This window comes from Apodemus sylvaticus, chromosome 3, assembly GCF_947179515.1.
Source record: "Apodemus sylvaticus chromosome 3, mApoSyl1.1, whole genome shotgun sequence".
In the NCBI taxonomy this organism is placed as follows: domain Eukaryota; kingdom Metazoa; phylum Chordata; class Mammalia; order Rodentia; family Muridae; genus Apodemus; species Apodemus sylvaticus.
Genome location: NC_067474.1, coordinates 96,023,764 through 96,045,898, shown reverse-complemented (window position 1 = coordinate 96,045,898; position 22,135 = coordinate 96,023,764). Strand labels below are relative to the sequence as shown.

Below are 22,135 nucleotides of genomic sequence, written 5' to 3'. Positions count from 1 at the left end.
GTAGTGGAGGATGTCAGATTCCCTGGAGCTGGAGTTACAGGCAATTGTGAGTCACCCTCTGGGTTCTGAGGATGTAACTTGGGTTCCTGGAAAAGCAGCAAGTGCTTTTAACAGCTGGGTTGTCTCTCCAGCCCCTTGTGTTGATTAAAAAACGTTTTATTTATTTGTGTGCATGTCCATCACGCCTGCTGTAGCACACGTGGGGGTCTGAGGACGACCTTTGGAAGTCAGTTTTCTCCTTTCCCTGGGGAGGTTCTGGGATCCAATTCAGGTTATCAGGCCTGGTGACAAGTGCCTTTACCCACTGAACCCTCTTTGATATTTTTTTGAAAATCTCATGTAGCTCAGGCTAGCATTAATTCACTATGTAGCAGTGGCTGTCCTAACTCCTGATCTTCCTGCATCTGTCTCCCAAGCACCAGGGTTCCAGGTGTGTGCCACCGCCCCTGGCGTGTCTCTCTCCCCCTCCTTGTCAGAATCTTTCTCTCTCATTAATCACTGCCCATGAGCTTGGCTACTGGAAGAACTCGTCTATTGGGCTGTCATATTTTATCAGTTAGATTTTAAAATCATGTCTGCACTTGGTGGGAACTCTTGAGTGTCAAACATGGACTATAACCTATTCTGTCATAGTCACATAAACCTTATGTGTGAGTATTAATAACAGCAATCTACGTGATGTTCAAAAAGTAAAATGTCCACGTGTTATCAACAAATGAAATGATAACCAATTGGGCACATGTGGAACATGTGGAACATGTGGCAAAAGCTGGACATCCAGAACATCTACAGATGCAAAAAGACTGTTTGCTTAGAGTTAGGGGTCATGAGGGTCATGGGGAACGATGGCGAATGGGCGGGTACTTTTGCGTGATGGGATGTTATAAGTTAGATTGTGGTGATAGTTGGATACCTTTGGGGATTAGATCTCAAAAATCTATTTAAAACATTTTTAAAAATTAATGTCTTGCCGGGCGGTGGTGGCGGTGCACACCTTTAATCCCAGCAGAGGGAGGCAGAGGCAGGCGGATTTCTGAGTTTGAGGCCAGCCTGGTCTACAACCAGGACAGCCAGGGCTATACAGAGAAACCCTGTCCCCCCCCCCCCCCCCCAAATTAATATCTCTAAAACAATACAATATGAAGGCATATTTCCTTATATACTAATACCTGTAGTTGAAAGATAATGTGTGGCCTTTAGTCACCGTCAATCAAATGAGTGCTTTTTTTTTTCTTCACTATTTGAAAACATACTTTCTAACTTGAGTATAAATTACGGAACAACATAAAGTTTAGTGTTGTTCTTTTAAATACATGAACTTCTTTCTGTCTTTGATCACTGGCCATGAGCTTGGCTACTGGAAGAACTTGTCTGTTGGGCAGTCCTATTTTATTGGTTAGATTAACCAGCAAACACCCGCAGTGTTTATATGCTGAAGGAAATAAGCAAAGCCTTGAATACGGTATATATAGTCAGCTTTACATGACTGCAACAAAACACCCAAGGCAGGTGACTCCTATAGAGAGGGGGGCAGCAGATCGGCAGTGTCATGGTGGTAGCTTGTAGGAACACGGTCACATTCTGGACGGGGTGGGGGAAGGGCATACCAGTCTTGTTCCTTTTGTAACATTGTTCACGGAAGCTCAAAGGCTGTAGTTGAACTGCCTGACCACCCCGCAGTGATCTACGACTCTCCCATGGGATGTGCCTCCCAAGGGTCCACCATCTCCTACTTGGGACCAGGTCTTTAATGACAGTGGACCTGGGAGAGGGCAGAGCAGACTGAACATACATGTCCAATACGTGTTCAGACATGCGTGTCCATGCAGTCATATGAAGAGCATTTTTCAGAGTTCAGTAGTAAGCTGAATGAAATCTGAATGAAAAAAAAAAAGGCCAGCAAGACTTTTTGTGTAACTTTATAACTGTCAAAATCCCATAAACAGGAATGATAGTATAATAAAGAGACCCTCGATACCGGGTAACAGCCGAGGACTCGCTTCTGTTTGCCTCCACTTAGCAGAAAGCCGAGGTAATGGAGAATGTGTGACCCGCGGGTGGCGATGGATATGTGCGGGAGAAGTGTGTCCAGAGCCAGGCGGAGTGTGTGGGAGCTTGCCCTCTGTTAGGGTTGCAGCATGGGGCAGCACTGTCCACAAGTGATAACTGTAGCACCCACCTAGTGGCAGGCTCACTGATCACAGGAGACCGTCCAGGCGAGAAAATGCCTCCCAAAGCACTTGGGAAACTGAAGACAAAATATTGAGATAAGACTTATTAAACACAAATTGCTTTATTTGTTTATCACTGGCCCAGTGATAAAACCATAGCGTGTTCAGACATTTGTGTATCTATTGGAGTAAAACAGCTGCAAGCTACTGTCAAGGTTTTAAAAAGATGTATGGGGCTGGAGAGATGGCTCAGCGGTTAAGAACATTGACTGCTCTTCTGAAGGTCCTGAGTTCAAATCCCAGCAACCACATGGTGGCTCACAACCATCTGTAATGAGATCTGACATCCTCTTCTGGGTGTCTGAAGACAGCTACTGTGTACTTACATATAATAAAGAAATGAATCTTTTTTTTAAAAAAAAGTTGTATTTATTTATGGGTATGAATGTTTTTCCTGCGTGTACACGTATGTACCATGAGTGTGCTCCGTGTGAGCCTGGTATTCACAGGAGTCAAAAAGAGGACGTTGGGTCTCCTGGGAACTGGAGCTCTGGGTGTCTGTGAGCTGAACCTGGGTCTTCTCTGAGAGCAACAGGTTAGCTGCTGAGTCATCTCTCCGGCCCCTAAGTCACATTTTCTAGAATATAATCTTAGTAGTAAGTGAGCAGCCAAGCACAGGCAAGCAGATCTCTGGAGGACACAGTCCTGCACACCCGCCAGGGCTTTAGGATCTTGAGAGGACTTCAGTCTTCCTTTTATCCGGTTTCCGAGCTAGCAAATGGCTGGAGGACGCATTATTGATTGAATGGAGGAATTGGTGGTGAGTTAAATGTGGCTCACACTGTACCCAAAACCACGTTCCCGATATGATGTATGTGAGCTGTGCTATTTTTTTCTCCTTCGTACATTTGGAGCATTTTTAGCATTGAAATAAAGAGGAGGGAGAAGATAGGTTCTTGATACTTGCTTGAGCCATGCAGAGGGTGCTGAGCGGGAGGCGGGACTGCACTGCCAGCAGCCGCAGCCCAGGTCCTGATTCTCCGAGGCCCCTCCTGGTGCATCACTGACGGCCTTCTCAGAAGGCCGCATGTATGTCCTGATTACTCTGCCAAGTGATTTTTCTACAGAGCAGTAGAAGCTGCCACAGAAGGGAAACTGGAAGAGAGGCGTTCAGGAGCTGGAGGTAGAACTCTGCCGGCTGGCCTTAGAAGGAAGGTTGGCTCCTGCCAAAAATGTGATGTGGCCCTCGGTGGCATGCTATGACCAGATCCCCGAGTAGCCATGCAGAAGGGTAGATGGGCAACGCCACATACTTTACAACAACAAATACTGTTGATTAAAAGTGCAGGTTGTAGTATGATAGGCCTGGTGTGATATTAGTGTAAAATTGGAAACATAGACTTTCTGGGATTTCAGTGTGTATAAAAACATAAAGGGTGAGAAGGATGTAATTCAAGTGTTTGTAACAAGACCCAGGTCTGGCTGCTCACCTACACTTAAGGAAATAAGAGGCTGGTGGGAAGGAGATTGTTTTATTGAAGAGCTGGTATTCAGGGCCTGGCGTGGGAGCATACACCTGCAGCACTGGGTCACACAAGGCTCCGGGCAAGCAAGGTTTGTCTTCAGCGACAGTCTGGCTATAGACAAAACCTTTGTCTTTACAAACAGACAAATCAGCAAACAAACAAACGAACAGTGGGGCTGGAGCACGGGCTGCCCTTTCAGAGGGTCCTGAGTTGGATTCCCAACACCCACAGCAGCTCATAACCATCTGTAACTATAGACTCAAGGGATCTGACATCTGCTTCTGGCTTTCTGGGTTACCAGGCTCTCACACGGGGTACCCATGCAGGCAGAACGCACATACACATAAAACTGCAACAGCCCCAGCATTCTACAAAGATGGGTAGCTGTTGCCTCAGAGCGCCATCTTACAAATATATATTTTAATAATGTTCTAATAAAATATGTGTAGTTTTCCGTGGGGGGGGGGAAGTTCTGAGCCATGCTTGATGGCTCGTATCTATTACCTCAGCCCTTGGGAGGCTGAAACAAGGGCTTGGGATGGCAGTGAGTCTGGAGCCAGCCTGGCCACCCGAGCTGTGGAGACAGACCCTAGCTAAACACAAACCAAACAGAAATCAGGCAGACTATACATATGATGGTCTGGGCCAAGCAGTGACATACTTACGGTCCCAGTATTTGATACACAGAGCCAGGAGGACCTGGAAATTTGAGACCACTCTAATCTACATAGTGAGTTCTAGGCCAGCCAGGACTGTGTAGCCAGACCCTGCCTGATCCTGCCCTCTTCCTCAAGAGAAAAAGAAAAAAAGAAAAAAAATTAAAGGAAAAGGATACATAAGACAAGGCTGTGGGGTCAGTTTCTAACCTGCAGGTTGTGACCCCTTTGGGCAAATTGCATATCAGATATCCTGCATTTCAGATATTTACATTATGATTCACAACAGAAGCAAAATTACAGTTATGAAGTAGCAACTAAATTATTGTATGGTGTTGTGTGGGGGGTAGGGGGGTTCACCACAGCATGAGGAACTGTATTATAGGGTCACAGCATTAGGAAGGTTGGGAAATATTGTTGTGGATGATTTTAATGTATTTTATGTATGTTAAAATACAAGGAAAGTTGATATTCCCCCAGTGGTTTTATTTCAGAAATGTTTAACACAAAACAGAATTGCGTTACTTGCTTTTCAAATTGAAGCAGAGGTGAGCTGTATGAAGCGATTGACGGAGGGATGTGTGTGTGTGTGTGTGTGTGTGTGTGTGTGTGTGTGTGTGTGTGTTGTGCTCGTGTCTGTGCAGCCCTTTCTCGGAACAAAGAGCTAAAGCCCTTCACTGGTTCCAACCCACAGGTCTCCATCAGACATGGCCGCCAGTGGCTTTCACTTTGTACCCTGTGACACCAAACGGACCTCCAGACAGCTGGGAGCATCTGCTATGGGAAGACCAGAAGGGTATGTGGGGACTGTTGGGGACTCTCAGGAGACGAGAACACCAGGGGGTGGGCCTGGGTAATTATGGAGTCCATTTGGCAAGTTAGAGAAGAAAATGCATGCCAAGGGGCTCAGTGGTATATCTATAGCAAAACTGAACTCAATTCTGGGGACACAGGTTCTCGATTCTCGACGAGCATGAGTGTTATTTCATGTGTGTGCATGTGTGTGAGCATGAGCACCACGACAGGTGTGTGTAGGGCACAGGACAGCATGTGGAGTCAGTTCTCGCTTCCTCTCTGTGGGTTCCAGGAATTGAACTCTGATCCTCCGGCTTGGCAGTCAGAGTCTTTCTCTAGCCTATCTTTAAATGTTAAAACTTTGGTCTTGTTTGTTTTGTTTGTCATTTGTATGTTTGTTCATTGTAGCTGGGCAGGCCTGGGATTAGCTACACAGCTGAAGATGACCTTGAACTTCTGCACAAAGTTCTGGAATTACAGCTACCACACCCGACCTATAATAGATTTAAGAAACTAATGTTGAGTTACTATTTTTCTTTCTTATATTTTCTCATGTCTTTGGCTTGAAAATATATTTTAAGAAACATATCCATTGTAGAATCTCAGTAGCTGCAGAAAGCTTGTGTTCTTAAGACTTACTAAAATGTTTTAATTGGCAGCATATTACATTGTTCTGTAGTCTGCTCTTTAAACGTACAGATCATTATATTTTCCATTCCTAATAGGTGTGGTTTACAATTACAATATCATTTAATTGTCATTATTGTCCTTTCAGTTTATTCCAGAATTAACAGATTTCTGATTGTCTTAGTTGATTTTTTTGCCTTTTTAAAAGTATGTGTATATGCATGTGTGTGTGTGTGTTTGTGTGCATGAATGTGGGTGCTGTGTGCATGTGTGTGGAGGTCAGAGGACACACAAACACAACCAGTTCTGACCACTCACTCTGTTTAAAGCTGGATGTCTTTTGCTAGCTGTTTACTCCAGGCCAGCTGGCCACAAGCTTCTGTCTCCATAGCAACGCTGGGAGGATGAGCTGCAGCATCTGGTTTTATGCGGGTTCTGGGGACAGGAACTCCTGCCCAGCGCTTCATCCACTGAGCCATTTCCTTAGCCTTCAGTTGTTCTTTTATGAGTTACAGGCATTTTGTTAAAGTTGTCTTAATACCCATGAGAAATGCTTTGCATTCTTACTTATGGGTTTGTAGAGCTTTGAGGTTTATCAGGTCTCCATGCGAGAATTCACATTTGGAATTAGCTATTTACAAGTGTGTCCATTGCACTCATGAATTTGGCAAATTGTCTTAATATGGAAGGGGTTGATGGAGATGAAGTTGGAAATAACTTGCAAGAATCTTAAAATTTTATTTTCCACATTGCTTTAAAAAATTCCAAATGTCCTCACTCACGGAATTTTTAGTTTTTGTCTAGAAAGAAATAATCCCTTCTTATAGTTATCCTTTAATTCTTTTGTTTCCTAGGTAACTAATGCATCAACATTTATAAATCTGTGTTTAAAAGATGTAATAAAATAAAAATAACTGAAAGTTCTAATAAGTAAGGTCACAGCTTGACTGAGGTTATGGCCTGGGAAACTTAACTTGAAGCCCTGGCCCACAAATGCCACAAATGCTGTTTCTCGGAGACAGCAATGATAGAAGGGAGGGGATGGGTAGAGGGACCTCGGGAAGGGGAAGGCTTGCTGAGAGAGTGAGGGTTCTAGCAAGAGCCACAGACCTGGGGGCTGAGAGAGAGACAGCCATGGACACAAGGCAGACCAGGATTTCGGGGCGGGCTAGCTCTGGAATGTAGTCTACAAGGCAGCTGTTCGGGCTAGCTCTGGAATGTAGTCTACAAGGCAGCCGTTCTAAAGCGGATGCCCTCCAGAAAGTGTTCTTTGTGTTTCGTGGCGAGCTCTTGAAGAGATGTTGGGGAAGGACTCAGGCTTTGGTGACAGATGCCACCTCTTAGTTCTCAGGTAGAGCTGGAAGGCGTGCTAATCATAATCAGCTTTTGTTACCATAGAAACTACCTGAAGCAATCAACTTGGAAAGGTTTCTTTTGTCTCACAAACCACAAGTCGAGTGTTTCTAGCGTGGGATGGGCCAGCCCCACTGCTTTTGGCCCTGTCATTGGGGGCATGCTGTGGGGAGAATTTGGAGTGCCTGGTGGGACAAACTACATTATGGTCAGGGAGGAGGCCAGGGCACCGCAGTTCCCTTTAAGGGGGGGGGTCTGTCCATCACCTAAAGATTGTCCTCTTGGGCCCCACCTCTTAGTTTACCATCCCCAGATAATATACCTTTGGAGACTAACACTTTTAATACATCGGTTTTTGGGGACATTCCAGATGCAAACTAGCAGAGACGCTATGGTAGGATACACAGATAGGCTGAGGGTAAGTTATTTCTTTGTTTAGTTTGCTTAGGTTAAAATGAATGAAATTTGTGCATCTGAGTCAGGAAGAGGAAAGGTTAGAGTTGTACATCCAGGAAGATGTGGAGGCAGACTGTGGGAAATGCTGTAGAGATGCTTTTATTGTGGTATCAACACTTGTAGATTTTTGCTTTTATTATGGTATCAACACTTGTAGATGTTGCAACCTCAGCCCAGCCTGTTCCATCAGAAGGTATTCTGCTGATGTCAGTGAAGCAAAGGTCTTTTGGAAGTCTGTGAGTGTGACTGGCATTAGTTAGTGGTCCAGGAAATAACCAGCGCACACCTGGTTGCTCTTCCTTGGACTGCCCCTCCCCTCAAACACCTGCCTGCCTGCGGCTCCGAACAGGGCAGGGACTTGGGAGTTTGGGTCAGTCACCATTTAATAAACTGGAAGCAATAATGTCATGTGATTTGGAGGTGCTGCAGCCAGGCAGAGGGTGGAAGGCGGACATTGTTCTGCCCTCATTTCCAAGCGGCATGATGGCTGTAATTCTGTCTGCCCTGGTAATTGGTCCTCCTGTTTGTTTAGTCTCAAATCCTTGTGATGGTTTCTTCTGATTCTCCTTAAACTTGGAAATAAGAGAGAAATCTTCCAGTAGAAGAATCCTGATACCTAGAGAAGAGCATGACTGCTAGCTAAGATACTTTGTGGTTCTGCAATTGTTTGATTCTGTATCTATTATCATATATTGTATCTATTAAAAACCAGTGTCTTTAAAGGGCAGGAGTGACAAAGTCACAGACCTCCGCAAGTGTTGTGCATGTCACTTCAGTTTCTTGATAGACTAGTTGCTGAAGTAGTGGTAAAACTTTGGAAAACTGAGGGAAGACTCTTTGTTGGCCCACACTTTCCCCGTCAGACCAGCCGCTTACCATATCCTGTACTTAGAGAGGGGGCATGCTGTTTGGTCCTCACGCAGGCATTTCTCATGGAGGTGGGCAGTTGGAAAGGTTGCTCATGTTCAAATCCCAGGGATAAAGTACATCATTGTCCTCAAGGGTAAGTGTATCGTTATCTCTTTGATGTGTATTGTATTTAAGGAAATGTATTCTCCTTCTTGAAAGCAGGGGTCTGAGCTCTCAGGCTGAAGAAATAGAGAGAAACCTTTTATAAACTTCTTTATTCCTGTAGCATGGATACTGTTTCAGCCTCATGTGGGTGGCAGGCAGGCAGGCTAGTGTCAGTTATTAATGAAGGCTGCTCTGGAGGAATCCCAGCACTGGAGGGAGATTATAGCCACCAAGGAGGTAAAATTCCAGAGACTGTTTAGTAGGATGGGGTTTCCAAATGGCTAAGACATTGATTGTGGCGAATTTTGAGTGGAGGCTAGCGGACTGCTCTGTAAAGAGTGCAGGGCCGAGGGAGCTGCTGCTTGTCAAGAAAATGGGTCCAATTGTGCAGGGTGTAAAAGTTCTGGAGATTGCACAGTAGTGCAGCGATACTGGGTATTGCTGGGCTGTGTTCTTTATTATATATATATATATATATATATATTTTTTTTTTTTTTTTTTTTTTTTTTTTTTTGGTTTTTCGAGACAGGGTTTCTCTGTGTAGCCCTGGCTGTCCTGGGACTCACTCTGTAGACCAGGCTGGCCTCAAACTCAGAAATCTGCCTGCCTCTGCCTCCCAAGTGCTGGGATTTTAGGTGAGCGCCACCACTGCCCGGCTATAATATTTTATTACAATTTTATTGTGCTCTATAGTGTTATTTTTAAAAAAGAATGAAGGCTAGATTGATCAAACCATTGAGCCTAACCTAGCTCCCTTTTCCTGTTTAATTAATTAATAGATAGCATGCTTGTGGGGGGAGGGGTTGTACATGTGGTGCTCACAGGACTGCCTCAGCTCTCTGTCCCTGGAGCCTTGTACCTTTGCCTGAGGAAGACGCTCTCACTGGGGTGGAGCTTCCTTGTGGGCCAGGCTAGCTGGCCTGTGAGTGTTGAGGGACCTACCTCTGTCCACCTTCCGCATCATCCATCAGTGCTGGGACAACAGGTGTGCTTCACCGCCTCCTGCTTTTACATGCTGTCTGGGGATCCGAACTCAGGTCCTCGTTGACAGGCACGTGCTTTACTGACTGACCTAGCTCCACAGCCTTTGTCGTTTGGATGAGAGGTCTCGCCATGCTGCCCATGCTGCCCTTGAATTCACTATCTAGCTGAAGCTGGTCTTGTACTCTCAGCAGTCCTCCTGCCTCAGCTTTCTAATTTCTGTGATTACAAGTGTGTGCCACCACACCTGGCTTCTTTGTATTAGAAGGTGAGGTACACAACGTTTACCCTTTGTATTAGAGAGTAAAACATTTACCGATACCTCTCCCACATCCTCTGGGAAACAGCCTTTCTAGTTTAAGGGGGACCACAGTCTGAGCTCTGGAAGTGAAGGCGGGCCTTCAGTGTGCACCTCCCCTTCCTGTGTATTTCCCTCCTCCCTGTCGTCCCTGTTTCTTCCTAACTCCTTTGACATTTGCCCAAGGCACTGAGTTTCCTGCTTACGGTATCTCGAATCTTTACCAGTAGGCTAAACCAGGGTAGTCCCCAGTATTTGCCAAGGAGCTGTTTCAAAATCAGTTAATTCTTTTAGAGGCAAATTAGGCATTGCAAAAATAGCACCACACTAATGAGATATTAAAGAGCAGCTCACTGCACTCACATTTAAATAAACTAGGGTGGGCAGAAGGGGCCAAGAGGCAGAGTGAACTTGCAGGGACTTAGACTGGACCAAGGGGGCCGCTGCGCTGCCGCCCCCCCCCCCCCCCATCCTGGAACTCAGTACGAGACCAGGTCTGCTGGATACTCACTTGTCTTCTTGCCTTTGCATCCGTCTTTTCTGGCTTTTGCAGCAGCAGCAGCTGATACCTGTTGAGCAAATATTACTACATCTTCCTGCTTAGATTTTGACTAATTTATCTATGAGGGGGGTTATTAAAGCACAGCGTCTAGATCTGCAGATCACACTGGGGGGAGGGCGGCACAGAGTGGCAGGAAGGGGAAGAAGTTTTTCGTTTCATTTTTTAACACAGTGTAGCCCTGGCTGGCCTGGAGCTTGCTATGTAGACCAGGCTGGTTTCAGACTCAGAGACCTGCTTGCCTCAGCCTTTCGAGGGCTGGGACTAAAGGTCTGCTGGGGGACAGGATTTCTGAGACAATGCACTTGCCTTTGTTCTTAGAATAGAAGCCACCCCCCTCTGACACTACAGGTTCTGACTTTGGCCTAGTTTCTGTCATCTTTTTCTGTCTTGCTTGCTGCATGTGCAGCATAGAATTCCTCCTTCCTGCAGCCTAGATATTCCCACAAGTCACCTCACTATATAATAGTTAGGGACCCCCTTTCCATCACAGTGATCATCAGAATTAGGTCTCCGTGTGTGCTCCCATTTTATAGATAAGGAAGTTGAGGCTGAGCTATGTTATAGACAGAGTTGGAGTTGTTAGGAAATGGTGCCCCAGAATGTAAGAGTGGTAGTGTGTGCCTGTAATTTTAGTACTTAAGAAGCTGAGGCAGGTAGTTCCCATCAGTTCTAGGTTGGTCTGGGTTACTCAGTAAGTTTTAGGCCAGGACGACAGTTAAAAAGAATGAAAAGAAGGAAGGTAAAAGGAAATGGGAGAAAGTTCTGGAGTTCCTCCTTTAGTGGTCAGCACGTCAAAGCTCTATCTTTTGGGGTGTCATTTTCTTTTTCTGATTCCTTTTGGAAGAACAAGGAGAAACTTTCTTTGAGGTGCCCCTGGCTGATAAGGGAGATTATTCCAGAGAGAATGCAGCGCTGTGTGCGCTCACCTCCCCTCCTCAGCCCTTGGGAAGAGGGGCCAGTGCACTGCATGCCTTCCCACCTGCTTCTTAGAGGCTCAGGGCCTCGGCCTGTGGGGATGGGGAGGCGGCGAAGGGGGAATCTCTCCTGGTCTCTGTCCCCAGTCCCCGGGACAAGGAGCTAATAGCAAAAGTTACAAAACCCTAGGTCTTTTTCTCTTCCTTTTTCTCTTCAGTTCGTCAGCCAAGGTGGATCTCAAGAGCGGCCTGGAGGAATGTGCAGAGGCCCTGAACTTATTTCTAAGTAACAAGTTTAAAGATGCCTTAGAGCTGCTTCGTCCATGGTAAGTAACTCTTTCTCAGTAGATATTTTATGTGTTTTTCTGATGTCCTTGTTTGTTCATTACTATGTATGTGCCTGACTCAGCATGTGAAAGCTAGTTTGAATGAGACCCACCCCATCAATCAGCTTTTATATATATGAGCCATCTCTCTGGCCGTCAGTCAGCTTTAAAGAAGTGTCTTTTCATATTCAGTCAGTAGAAATTTCCGATGCTTACGCTCTAGCCTCCATGCTGGCTTGGGTGTGGTCTCCATGGTTGTGGAGTATCATGGAACAGCGTTTTCTTCGAAGCTAGCAGGGGAATAACTAGAGCAGTATAATCCCAGTGCTTAGCTCAAATCTCAGAGAAGAGGGCTGTGATCAGGGCTCCCTGCTGCCGCCATGGAAGCGACCAGCACTGAGCTTTGAGGCTTGGCAGCACCCTCACCCGCTGGCCTGTTCGCTGGCCTCGCCTGCTGGCCTGCTCGCTGGCCCCAGCTGTGCACGTGATGGACTTTGCAGAAATGATCTTGTAGTGAGTGGTCTCCAGGCTCAGCTGCAAGGGAAGACTTGATGCTGAAGTTGGGGAGTTGACCCCACCACGCCAAGTGGCCAGTGGTGTCCCTCAGACTTGTGTGTCGTCTTCTGGACCTCCACTGCCTCTGTCATCTTTGGGCTGCCTGGTTTTGCCACTCTTTAGCTCTCTCAATTCTGACTCAGTGTCTCTAACTGTGTCCTTTATTCTTTTTAAATATCCCCCTTTCGCCTCTACCATGTGCTTATAAAATAGCATAAAAATAAATGATCAGTTTCATAGTCTCTGGTCTTTATGCATAGTTCATTGTTAAAATTCCCTTTTCACCCCACTTGAGCGTGAAGTTTGAACTACAGCTGATACCTGGGGTGGGTGGGCAGTGCCTTCATTCAGGACAAAGGCTCTTTAGACTCTGTCTGAGGGGAAAGAAAGGAATAATGTGGCCTCAGGATGTTGAGCCATCGTATTTAAAACACATTGATATTTGAAACATAAATAGTCAGGTAAAGGCTCTGAGAGGAGCTAGCACCCCCGGCAGTCATCTGGAGCCTGACAACAAAGCTGTTAGGCCTTTCTTCAGGAACCTCAGGGACCACATCCTAGGGTTTGACTTTGCTTAGGTCCCTGTGCACATGACCTAATTTATTGCAAAAGTCTTGCTTCCTCTTGGCTTTGACTGGAGAGAACAGTTTTAAAGACACGTTTTAACATCACATTACATTTTCTCCTCTCCTCTCTTCTCCTCTCCTCTCCTCTCCTCTCCTCTCCTTTCCTCTCCTCCCCCTTTCGTAGATTTTCTCCCCCCCTTCTTTTTTGAGATAAGGTTCATGTAGCTCAGGCTGGCCTCAAACTCACAGAAGATGACCTTGAGTTCTTGAACTCCTGTTTCTGCTTCTCAGGATGCTAAAATCAGTTGTGTGTCATCAAACCTCACTCATTTCAGATTTTAAGATGGTGCACTGCCCCCCTATTCAACTAGGAAAAAAATAGCTTTGCTTTTAAACTTTTTTCCTAGGAAACAAGTCCAGAGGCTGCCCCCTAGTGCTGAATCCGGGAAACACATATTGTCCCCAGCACTTTATTCTACATGGGTTTAAATTGGTACTTGAGGTTTTAAAGCAGGCCTTTCAGAGCTTGTATCATTTCAGTAACTGTGGAGGAGAAGTCAAGATATACACGGTGAGGATTAGGCATTGCTGGTATCAGAAAAAAACTGGGCTTTGTGTCTTTCTTTTTCGCTGTACTGAGATGTACTCACTGGCTGCATTCTTTCCAGGGCCAAGGAGAGCATGTACCACGCCTTGGGCTACAGCACCATTGTGGTGTTGCAGGCTGTCATGACCTTTGAGCAACAGGACATCCAGAATGGCATTTCTGCCATGAAGGACGCTTTACAAACCTGCCAAAAGTATGACTGAGTTTTATCTCCATGCTAAGGCGGTTTCCCGCCTTCCCACCATAGTGCCAAGTGATGCAGCTTGCTGGAGTAAGGAGTTTGTTTGAGGTTGATCAGAACTGTGGAACAGGACTCGAGCTTCAGCGTGTCTTGGCCAGTTCAGTTCTATGCAGTGGAATTCAGGGAGTCCTATCTGGAATTACAGTATGGCTCCCGTTTGTCTCCCGTACCCCTGCTGGGTACACGGGACCCGAGCTGTGGTAAACGTCTGAGGGAGGCTTCAGAAGGGCGAGCAGAGTGCTGTCTAGTTCCTTTGCAGTTGGTCGGCTAAGACCTGAGTACCGTGTCAAGTCAAGCAGGGAATGTGCTTGTTCTATGTGGGAGAAATTGCACATTCAGAAGGAAATTTTTATTTTCCTAAGGATGCGTTTGGACACTCTTGGTTTGTCAAAATGAGAGTGTCAGTCTTAAGCATTGCTTTGCCTGTAGAAGGCCGTGATAAAGGCAATTATTTATACTGGTGAGTTTTAATGTGGCTAAGATGAATCTTCATGTAATTTTGTTATAATCTCAAATGAAGAACATTTTCCTAACTGCACTTTTTTAAGTCTACTTTTCACCCATGGAGATACTTACCATAGGCATTCTGCTCTTATCCAGAAAGGAGGGAGGTTTGAATGCCGTGGGTGTATGGGCTCCTCTTCACCATGGTAGAGTGCCCATACTTGGCGGTTCAGGACTAGGCGCTGTGCATGCAGAGGAGGGAGGTCTGGCCTGGCGGAGGGACCAGGAGCTCCCTCGTGGCGGCTTCGTGGTCTGCCAGCTCGTCTGATGCTGGTCTTTTCCCTTCCGCCCCTGTCTTCAATGCAGATACAGGAAGAAATGCACAGTAGTCGAGTCTTTCTCCAGTCTCCTTTCTCGAGGGTCCCTGGAACAACTGAGTGAAGGTAAGAGTCCACTGAGGCACTCTCTCTCTCTCTCTCTCTCTCTCTCTCTCTCTGAGAGGCGAGGAGCCCCTGAACCACCACCACTGCCCTGTAGAGAATGGGGAAGTGCGCTTTCTCCTCCCAGCTCACTGTGGTCACTGGTTGGCTTTGTATATAAGGGACAGGTGCAGTTTATTTTTCACTTGCCTTTTGTTGTTTTGCAAGCATTGAGCCTCACACCAGTGTGTGTAAATGCATTTTTTTTTTCTGTTTGGAGCTGTGCAGTTATGAATGAGATGGTATCTGGTACCACAATGGCCCAGGGCATTGAAGGATAGCTATATGCTTTTAATTTTTTTCACTGTTAGCAAATAAGTAAATATTGTTGTTTTAAAAATTCTTGGACATTTTTGTGTATTCTTTCAAGTACTTCATGAGAAAGTTTTCTAAAAGTAGAATTATTAGACTAAGGGTTTATAATTTTACTATATTTATAGACATTGACTTTTTTCCTTCAAAAAAAACTATATCCAACTATGGTTGGAGGGTTTCATTTTCTACCGACTGTTAATGTTTTTCCAGGTGACAGTACTGTTTTCTTTTTCAGAGAGGCTCTTCCCATGGATTCCTCCCTGGTCTGAATTCACTCTGTAGATCAGGCTGACCTTGAACTCACAGAGACCCACCTGCCTCTGTCTCCCAAGTGCTGAGATTAAAGGTGTAATCTGGATAATGTTTATACCTTTAAAAGTAACAATGCTTGTCTACATAGCTGATGAAGATGTTTGGCCTGTGGGCTCTCCATCAGATAGCTGAGAGAAACGTCATCGGCCATTGCTCCACATTCCCTCTAAGATGAGGGGAGGTGTGGCCCTCCCTCATCAGGCCCGAACAGAAGGGGGCTTCACCACAAGGGGCTGCAGGCACTGTAGAGGCTGTGCCGGCTCAGGAGAATTGTGTTCAGATTGCCACCTTCACGCTTGTGTTTTGGCAGAGATGTTAGTGCAGACACTGGAGTGTTGCGGCTGGGGAAAGGCAGTGCAGCCCCGGGGAGGCAGGCCGTGCTAATGGCAAGTGTACGCTGGCCCTGGCCGCGCAGCTGGAAGGATTTACCGCGGAGTCTCGCTTGTCCTGTAGGAGTGTTGTCAGCTTGTTTGGGACTTTGGAGAAGTTAGGCCTATTTGAGCGATGTGAGCTTTGAGCTTTGATCCCAGGAGAGGACTGTGACATGTCCCGTGTCTTTAGGACTTACTGAAAAAGTGTTGACTCGGCCTCGGCAGAGACTGACAGTGTTTTCTTGGTTGTTGTCGGCAACTGAAACCCGTCTTCTTTTACATCAAAGACTGCTCTCTGAGCGCCCTAAGAACAGAAGCTGGTAGTAGCCTAAGGTAGTAGCAGGCCTGAGGCGTTCCAGAGACGAGCCATGGACTTCCTTCCTGGGAACCTCAGGTGGCTTCTCCCCTGGTCCATTGATGCCTGCTGCCTTTTTTCTTTGTGGCATGAAGGTGACATTGGAGAGTTTTAAACCTTAATTTTAAGAGGAATGACATGGTATTTATGGTGTGACTATAAATAACTTTAAAACATTGTAATGTTCTAGTTTTTGAAGTGTTCTTTGTGTGCCAGGCACCCTTGGTGCCTTCCTTAGCATCCACCCACCCAGTGTGTTTAACTGATGTTCTCAGAGAGAGAGAGAGGGAGGGGAGGGCCAAGGTGACCCAGCTGTCGGAGCCTGCTTTCCCCAGACCACTGCTCTTCACGCTGTCCCCATGCTCTCCCGTGGGGCGCTGGGAAACACCTTACGTGGCTGATGGAAACATTGAATGATTACATCTGGAAAGTCAGCGCGGTTGTGTTGTGGGTTTTCTTTATTGCCTTTAAACAGAGCAAGTTAGGGAATTTGGACTTTCTATTAATTATTGAAAACTTAACTAGCCCATGTCTGTAGTTTATTCTGAACTATAAATATCTTTAGATTAGTACAGAAAGGCTGTGCTTAGCTAGCTTTCGAGTGCTCCATGAATTTTTCGTGGACTAAGGAGGTTACAATTAAGATGTAGCTGGTAAAGAAATTGCTCGGTGTAAGTCAGCCATAGTGAAAGAATAAAGCTAAATACATTCAGTTGTATGTTATTTCCAGAGCTTTTGCCTGTGAGGGCAACCTAAACAGACTTTGAGTTTGAAGGGTGTTTTGATTTGCTTTCTATTGGTGTGATAAACATCATGACCCAAAGCAACTTGGGGAGAATGCATTGCAGTCCATTATCAGAGGAAGCCGAGGCAGGAACTGAACCAGAGACCACACCCCAGAAGATCACAGTACTGGCTTGCCTACCTTCTTATACCATCCAGGACCACCCTCAACATCAATCATCCATCAGGAAAATGCTCCACAGACTGGCCTATAGGTTCTCGATTGAGTTTCCTTCCTCTAGATAACTGACTTATGATAGGTTGGCAAAAACCAAACCAGAACAACAGGGCCTGGCAGAACACTGTAGTCCGAGTATAGGATTTGCTTTCCTGTTGGTAAGTTCTGTTTACATGGTGCACTTTCTAGCTGTGTTCAGGAATGAGTATCTACATGGGGTTCTTCATGGACCTAGTGTGGGACACACTTGTTCCTCTCCTCCCACGAGAGTGCCATGCTTTAGTGAGGTGCCAAGCTCAGGCTGTGGACAGAGACTTACATGTGAATTACAAATCCAAACTCTCCATGCTTTGTCACGTATCCTTTGTATTCCTCTCTAGTCTGTCTAGAGAGTTTTCCCTTCTGCTCAGGCCTTGATGAGGACCTGCTCTTTAGCCTGCTGGGTTAGGCCAGCTGTAACTCTCAGCACTGCCCCTGCATCAGCCCGTTGTCCTCTCCTCCCCTCAGGTACCTCATGCTATAGCCAGAGGTGCCCGATTGCCCTTTGGGGAGGGCGCCTACATTTTCTTGCTTTTCTATCTTCTGGTCCTCTACCAGCGCTGACCAGTCATTGTTCTCAAGGTGATGTTTGGCATTGATAACCCCAGATGGTTTTCACCCAGAGGCACGCTCTGAGGGAATGTGTCCTGGAGACTGGATCTTGACTGGTGGCCGTGCCGGGATGCTCACAGACAGCACCATGTCTTGGTGGTGTCCTCTACCCCTTCTCCCTGTCTGTTTCTGAGGAACTTAGCTGCATAGTACTCCTCACAAACTGAACATCTAAGTTGAGTCAGTATGAGCGAGCCTATGGGTTATGTGTGTAAAGGAAGGAAAACATACTTCTTATCTAGTTTGGTCAACAGTGTTCCCAGTGACACAGATTGCCTTCTGTTGCCTCACCACTTGGAAAGGCCCTGTGCCTTCTTCTGAACCTTGACCAGGGAGCACAGACATGGGCCAAAACCAATAATGGTGAATGTTGGCAGCATTCATCAAGGCTGGCTGTGTGTCTAGTAAGCACTACAGGCAATACTCATTTAATCCATGCTTGCAAAGCAGAAACATTATTACTGGACCATACAAATGAGGAGACCAGCAGAGAGGACGGACAAGCCCTCCCACACAGGACCCTATAGTAGCACTCGGCAGAATCTTTCCTCCAAACTCATTTGCTTAAATAACATGCCAATTTGCATCCCATGGAGAAAGGAATTTTATGATTTTGTTTATGTAGAAACAAAATTCTCTCTTTTGATCTCTGCAAATAGAGCATCCTGTCCCTTGCGCCTGGACATGTTGGCTGGTGCATACATCTCTGGGCTGGCGTGGCTCTGGTGACTCCTTTTTGTGAGCACCCTGTGCTTGTGTTCAGCCATGAGTTGTCTGTAGGTTGGGTTTTGTTGTGCACACGGGTCAGTAGTTTTTCTCCATCTCTAGGGAGTGGCTGCTTTCTCTCTGATCATTGTCACCATGACCATGCCTTCATCATTTAGAAGCCAGGGTTCCTAAGCTTAGCTTTCTCAATCTGTGTAACTGCTAGATGTTTATATTACTTTTTTTTTTTAAGGTAAGTTTTCTTCTCTCAAAAGGGCATTTTTGTTTCCTCAGTCAGGCATGGTGATTCATGACTATAGTACCAAGAGGTTGAGGCAGGAGGATTGCTGTGAGTTGAAGGACTTTCTGGACTGCTGAGTTCTCGAACTGCTTGGGCTCCTGTGAGACCCTGTTCAAACAAGCAGTTGGTTCCTCCTCTTCTCGAGCCTCTCTCTGCTCTTAATGTTGGATGGAGCTGAAGATGACTTCCTTAACAGTTCCTGTGATCCAGGATTCTCCAGGAACAAGTCATTCTGTTTCTCTGGAAGCCTGGACGCAGTCTCGGCCTCTTGTCTCTCTTGGGCTTATTTATCTCCCATGATTTTTGGAATGTTTTAAAACAACACTGTCTTACTATAATTGTATTTATTTTTAACAGAGGAGATGCATGCTGAAATCTGTTACGCTGAGTGTCTCCTGCAGAAAGCAGCACTCACGTTTGTGCAGGTAATGGACGTCTGGCTGAATGCTGGGGCTGGGTGGGAAGCCTGCCGTGTCCAGAGAGCGGGAAATGTTGTTCATCCTGTCAGCACTGAAGCTTAGAATGGTGATAAAAGATATTTGTGTCCCATCCCCCCATATGGATTGGCTGAAGAAGGCTCTGGAGAGCTGTATTCCCACTCAGATGTACTTAGTGTCTGTTTCAGATAGCTTATAGGATTTATGAAAGCAAAGAGCACTCCAGTTTGCACATGTGTGCTGCAGGCAAGAGTTTCCGGGGCTAAGGAGGGTCTTTAGCCTCAGCCAGTTCCTCCCTGTATCAGCTGCGTCTGCGACGAGCAGGTGTGCACTCAGGTCTGCTTTTTCCAAGGACCCTTCACGTCTTACCCACCCCACCCCTTTAGCCCCCATATTCCCCCTTCTTTCTTTTGTTTCCAGACAGGCTCTCAATATGCGGCTCTGGCGGGGCTAGAACTTATGACGATCACCTGTCCCTGCCCCCCAAGTGCTGGCCGCTATGCCTGGCCAGAACAGTTTTTTATTTTTGGATTTGGATTTTTCAAGACAGGGTTTATCTGTGTAGCTCTGGCTGTCCTGGAACTCACTCTGTAGACCGGGCTGGCCTCGAACTCAGAAATCTCCACCTGCCTGTGTCTCCCAGAGTGCTGGGATTACAGGTGTGCGCCACCACCGCCCGGCTCGGAACAGTTTTTAAAAGTCAAGGAGTCATTATGAGGTCCTAAATTTTACCCTTTGCCTACATGTGTGTGCACCAGTGTGCATTGATTTACATTAGGCACACACATGAAACATGGATTTACATTATGACCCGATGATGGTTATGTCCCAGCGAGAGTGGGAGCAGAGATGATGAGCCAGCGGAAAACAGTCTCAGAGTCGTAAATGATTCTGAAAGTTACTTCTCCATTTTTTTTTTTTTTGAGGTGGTAGCAGTGGTGGTATTTTTTTTCCCCTGCAAGTTGACATGTTAGCTTAGATTCCAGTTCAGTAAAACTGAATCAGGGTAGTTAGTGTCCTGTTCCCCGAAGCCCAGGAGGGTTGACTACAGCATTCTCGCCACATCACTGACATCACAATGTGAGACATGGAGGCCCCTGCTTTTTTCCTTGTGGATTTTCCAAGTGGGGATTTGACAACTTTTTTAGCTTTACAACTTTGTTTTGTAACTGAGGATTTGAAATCCAACATCTTAGAGGTGTGCACACCTCCTCCTTCATGTCTGCCTGTGGTTACTTCCCTGTATCTGTGCTTTGGCTGGGTGAGGATCTGCAGCTCCACCCCTTTCCCTGTTCTCCCACCGCCATTGCTCCTGCAGTTACTCATAAGTTCCACCCCTTCCTCCGTGCTCCCACCATGAATCATGGCTCCTGCAGGGGTGCTCATTAGCTGCTGAAGCGGGATTGGTTGTTCAGCGGCTGAGTGACTGTCCCTGCTCTCATTTTACTTCCGTTCATCCTGCATTCTGTAATTAATTCTTACTCAGAAAGGAGCCTCTCGCCTTGTTATTTCCTGCTTCTGCATTTCATGGCTTGCATGGACTCCTTCAGTGTTTTGTTTCAGAATTATCACAGAATGGGAAGGGGTTTCCAGGGTTGTCCTCAGGTGCTACTGACCCTCGCTCGGCACAGGGGTCAAAGTGGCTTCCCTCCCACTGGGTTCCTTTCTTTTCTAGGTAGTTGTTGTGTTAGCTCTCATCTCTGTACTTGCAGAGCCCAGTGTGCTCTTTAATGCTTCCTGGTGTGTCCAGTTGAGGTTTCCTTTGCATATAAACTTGAGGATTGCACAGCCTCCCTTCCCTGGGTCTGTCCTTGCCCTTTCTGGGTTTTCTGGTTGACTCCATTTCCATTTTGTGTTTTCTCAACACCTATGCATGCACGTGCCTCCATCACAGCGCTCGCCTCCGCTGCGGTGCGTGCCTGATCACTCAGCACATCGTGTTCCTTTTGCATTCAGGTGTCCATCACAAAATAAGCATTTGGTCAATGTTTATTGAATCATGGAATGATTTAAATAATCATTATTTGATTTTAATCCAGTCCGAGAAATTTCTTTTTGGCTTGTATATGAACTTGTATAAATAAGATTTTTATTTATATTTCTTAATATTTTGAAATATTCTAAATTTCTTAATATCTTAAATATATAAAATTAAAATTTAATATCTTAAAACATTTGAATAAGAATATAAATATTTAAGTTGTATAGTGAATTTTGTGCTTACGGACTTGTATAAAAATAGGAATGCTAAGTATTTAAGTAGCTAATGAGAATAGTAAACTAAAAATTGGGTGTTTTGTTTTTGTTTTTGTTTTTGTTTTTTGGCTTCAAAAGTGTCTGAGATCTTGAGATTAGCTAATCTCCTTAGGAGTGTAAGAGTGTGGGCCTGTCTCTTGTCAGCGCTATTAAGACAATGTCCTTCAGTTGGTTATTTGGTGTAATTTATTAGGAGACTCTTAGAATGCTGATCCTAAACATACCATTCATCTAGGCAAATTGCCTCAATTACGGGAGTGATAACCCTCAAGCACAGAGAAGTAAAATGGTCTTCTACCCCCAAACTGCATATTAGTGACAACCACTTCAGAATTTAGATCAGTAACATTTGGTCTGCAAATTTATATGAGTGAAATTTATAGTGTTGGGGTTAGAGAGATGGCTCAGGGGTTAAGAACAGTGACTGCTGTTCCAGAGGTCCTGGGTTCAGTTCCCAGCAACCACACAGTAGCTCAGAACCATCTGTAATGTGATCCAATGCCCTCTTCTGATGTGTCTGAAGAGAGCTACAGAAAGATAGCTCATACAAATAAAATAAATATTTTTTTTTACAACGTTAAGTAGTCTTCTTGTCCAAGCACCATTGAAAGAAGAACTCTTATTCACTGGATATGATGGATGGGAAAGTTTGGCCATAGAACAGATTTGTGTAGCCAAGTTTTCTGGGTCTCACCTAGTCCAGAAGAGTATTTCTCAGTGGATGATGGTGTCTATTGAATTAGCTTTGGACTACAAAAAATTGGCCCCAGATTTTTGAGGATTATGTCCTTAGATATACAAAGTAATAAAACCTTTTTAATAATGTGTTTTCACTAGCTTCAAACTTATAAGAAAATTACAAAATGACACATTGCAAATGCAAAGCAAGAATCATGTATC

The 22,135-nt window shown here is 45.5% G+C and overlaps 1 protein-coding gene across 1 annotated transcript in view; it reads left to right on the top strand.

Annotated features, from left to right (window-relative positions):
• Ttc39b (tetratricopeptide repeat domain 39B) overlaps nucleotides 1-22,135 on the top strand; it is a 105,198-nt gene that overhangs the window by 43,960 nt on the left and 39,103 nt on the right. The window contains exons 3-7 of the mRNA XM_052176690.1: nucleotides 5,048-5,149; nucleotides 11,572-11,679; nucleotides 13,469-13,600; nucleotides 14,459-14,535; nucleotides 18,900-18,967. Of these exons, the coding sequence (XP_052032650.1) occupies nucleotides 5,048-5,149; nucleotides 11,572-11,679; nucleotides 13,469-13,600; nucleotides 14,459-14,535; nucleotides 18,900-18,967 (487 nt within the window). The remainder of the gene's footprint in view (nucleotides 1-5,047; nucleotides 5,150-11,571; nucleotides 11,680-13,468; nucleotides 13,601-14,458; nucleotides 14,536-18,899; nucleotides 18,968-22,135) is intronic.